The 1580-nt window shown below is 49.6% G+C and overlaps 1 protein-coding gene across 7 annotated transcripts in view; it reads left to right on the top strand.

Annotated features, from left to right (window-relative positions):
• The window catches only part of DNMT3A (DNA methyltransferase 3 alpha), a 116035-nt gene that overhangs the window by 99309 nt on the left and 15146 nt on the right, over nt 1-1580 (top strand). For all 7 annotated transcript variants that reach the window (XR_001886513.1, XM_017876846.1, XM_017876847.1 and 4 more), the window contains 2 exons: nt 141-324; nt 497-581. Coding sequence is in view for 6 of the 7 variants with exons in the window: in XM_017876846.1 (XP_017732335.1) it covers nt 141-324; nt 497-581 (269 nt within the window). In the remaining variant the exon portion in view is untranslated. The remainder of the gene's footprint in view (nt 1-140; nt 325-496; nt 582-1580) is intronic.

The following is a 1580-nucleotide window of genomic DNA, read 5'->3' as shown; positions in this document are numbered from 1 at the left end:
CTCCCCTCCCCTCCCCTCCGCACAGACCCCCCCTCCACCCCAGCCATGCTCCAGACCCGGTCTTTCCATTCCAGGTAGCACACCTTGGCCTCCCTGGACCAGGGCTGAGAATCTCCTCTGCTCACTGAGTTTCCTTCCAGGTGCTTTTGCGTGGAGTGTGTGGACCTCTTAGTGGGGCCGGGGGCTGCCCAGGCGGCCATTAAGGAAGACCCCTGGAACTGCTACATGTGCGGGCACAAGGGTACCTATGGGCTGCTGCGGCGGCGAGAGGACTGGCCCTCCCGGCTTCAGATGTTCTTCGCTAATAACCACGACCAGGAATTTGTGAGTGCTGGGCCTGGGGCGTGGTCTCGAGCTCCCTTGGCTGAGCTGTGGTTGTGGGACCTGAGCTGCGCACGGGGTGTGTGGGTCTAGGAGCCTGGCTGGAGGGCCAGCGCTGGGTGGGAGCTTGGGATACCACTGGGCGTACATCTGACCTGTTGTGCTCACTGCTTAGGATCCTCCAAAGGTTTACCCACCTGTCCCAGCTGAGAAGAGGAAGCCCATCCGGGTGCTGTCTCTCTTTGATGGAATTGCTACAGGTGAGGGGTGCAGGCCCAAGAGGTTCTGGCCACCTTGTCCCAGGACAGGGGAGCCAGGTGTGTGGGCAACTCTGGCAAAACGAAATGATCGTTAGCTTCATAGCTGTTAAAATATTACCCCAAAGGGGAAACTTGTGTGTGAAGTGAAAACGTATGCAGTCCATGGACTTAGAGTTGACCAAAAATAAAAAAGTAAAATAGGTGGTAAAGCATCCTGTCTGCTGGCACTTCCTTAGTGGAGAAGATTCAGCCGCAGAGGATCAAGTGATCGTTAGTCCGATTCACAGAGATTTCACAGAGCCTCAAAGGACAGACTCATCAAGACAGAAACGTAACACAGTTCTGTTGTGTTTTGATTACACCCAAGATAGTCTAAAGAAGGCTTATTTAAGTCACCCATTATCCTTTTATTAATATTTTGGCATATGTCCTTTTTAGATTTTTTTCTGTGCGTGTGTGTTTATATGACCATACATCCATACATAAATTAAGTGGGTAGTGAATGCACACGGTTTTGTAACTTGCCTTGCATTTATTATATTATGACTGCTTTTTCATGTCAAGCGATATAAAGCTACATTTTTTTTTTTTTTGAGACAGAGTCTCACTCTGTTGCCCAGGCTGGACTGTAGTGGTGCCATCTCGGCCCACTGCAACCTCTACCTCCCGGGTTCAAGCGATTCTCCTGCCTCAGCCTCTCAAGTAGCTGGGACTACAGGCACCCACCACCACGCCCAGATAATTTTTGTATTTTTAGCAGAGACGGGGTTTTACCATGTTGGCCAGGCTGGTCTCACAAGATCTCTTGACCTTGTGATCCGCCCACCTCAGCCTCCCAAAGTGCTGGGATTATAGGCATGAGCCACCACACCCGGCCAAAGCTACATTCTTTATTTGTAAGTGCTGCGTAGGGTTCCATTGAGTCAAACTGCCATAATTTACTTAACGAACCCTTATTAGATCATTTGCTATTTTTTTATTTTTATTTTTTTATATTTA

This window comes from Rhinopithecus bieti, unplaced genomic scaffold, assembly GCF_001698545.2.
Source record: "Rhinopithecus bieti isolate Rb0 unplaced genomic scaffold, ASM169854v2 scaffold_7681, whole genome shotgun sequence".
Classification (NCBI taxonomy): Eukaryota; Metazoa; Chordata; class Mammalia; order Primates; family Cercopithecidae; genus Rhinopithecus; species Rhinopithecus bieti.
Note: the sequence above shows the minus strand (reverse complement) of the source record. Positions and strands in the feature narration are given on the sequence as shown.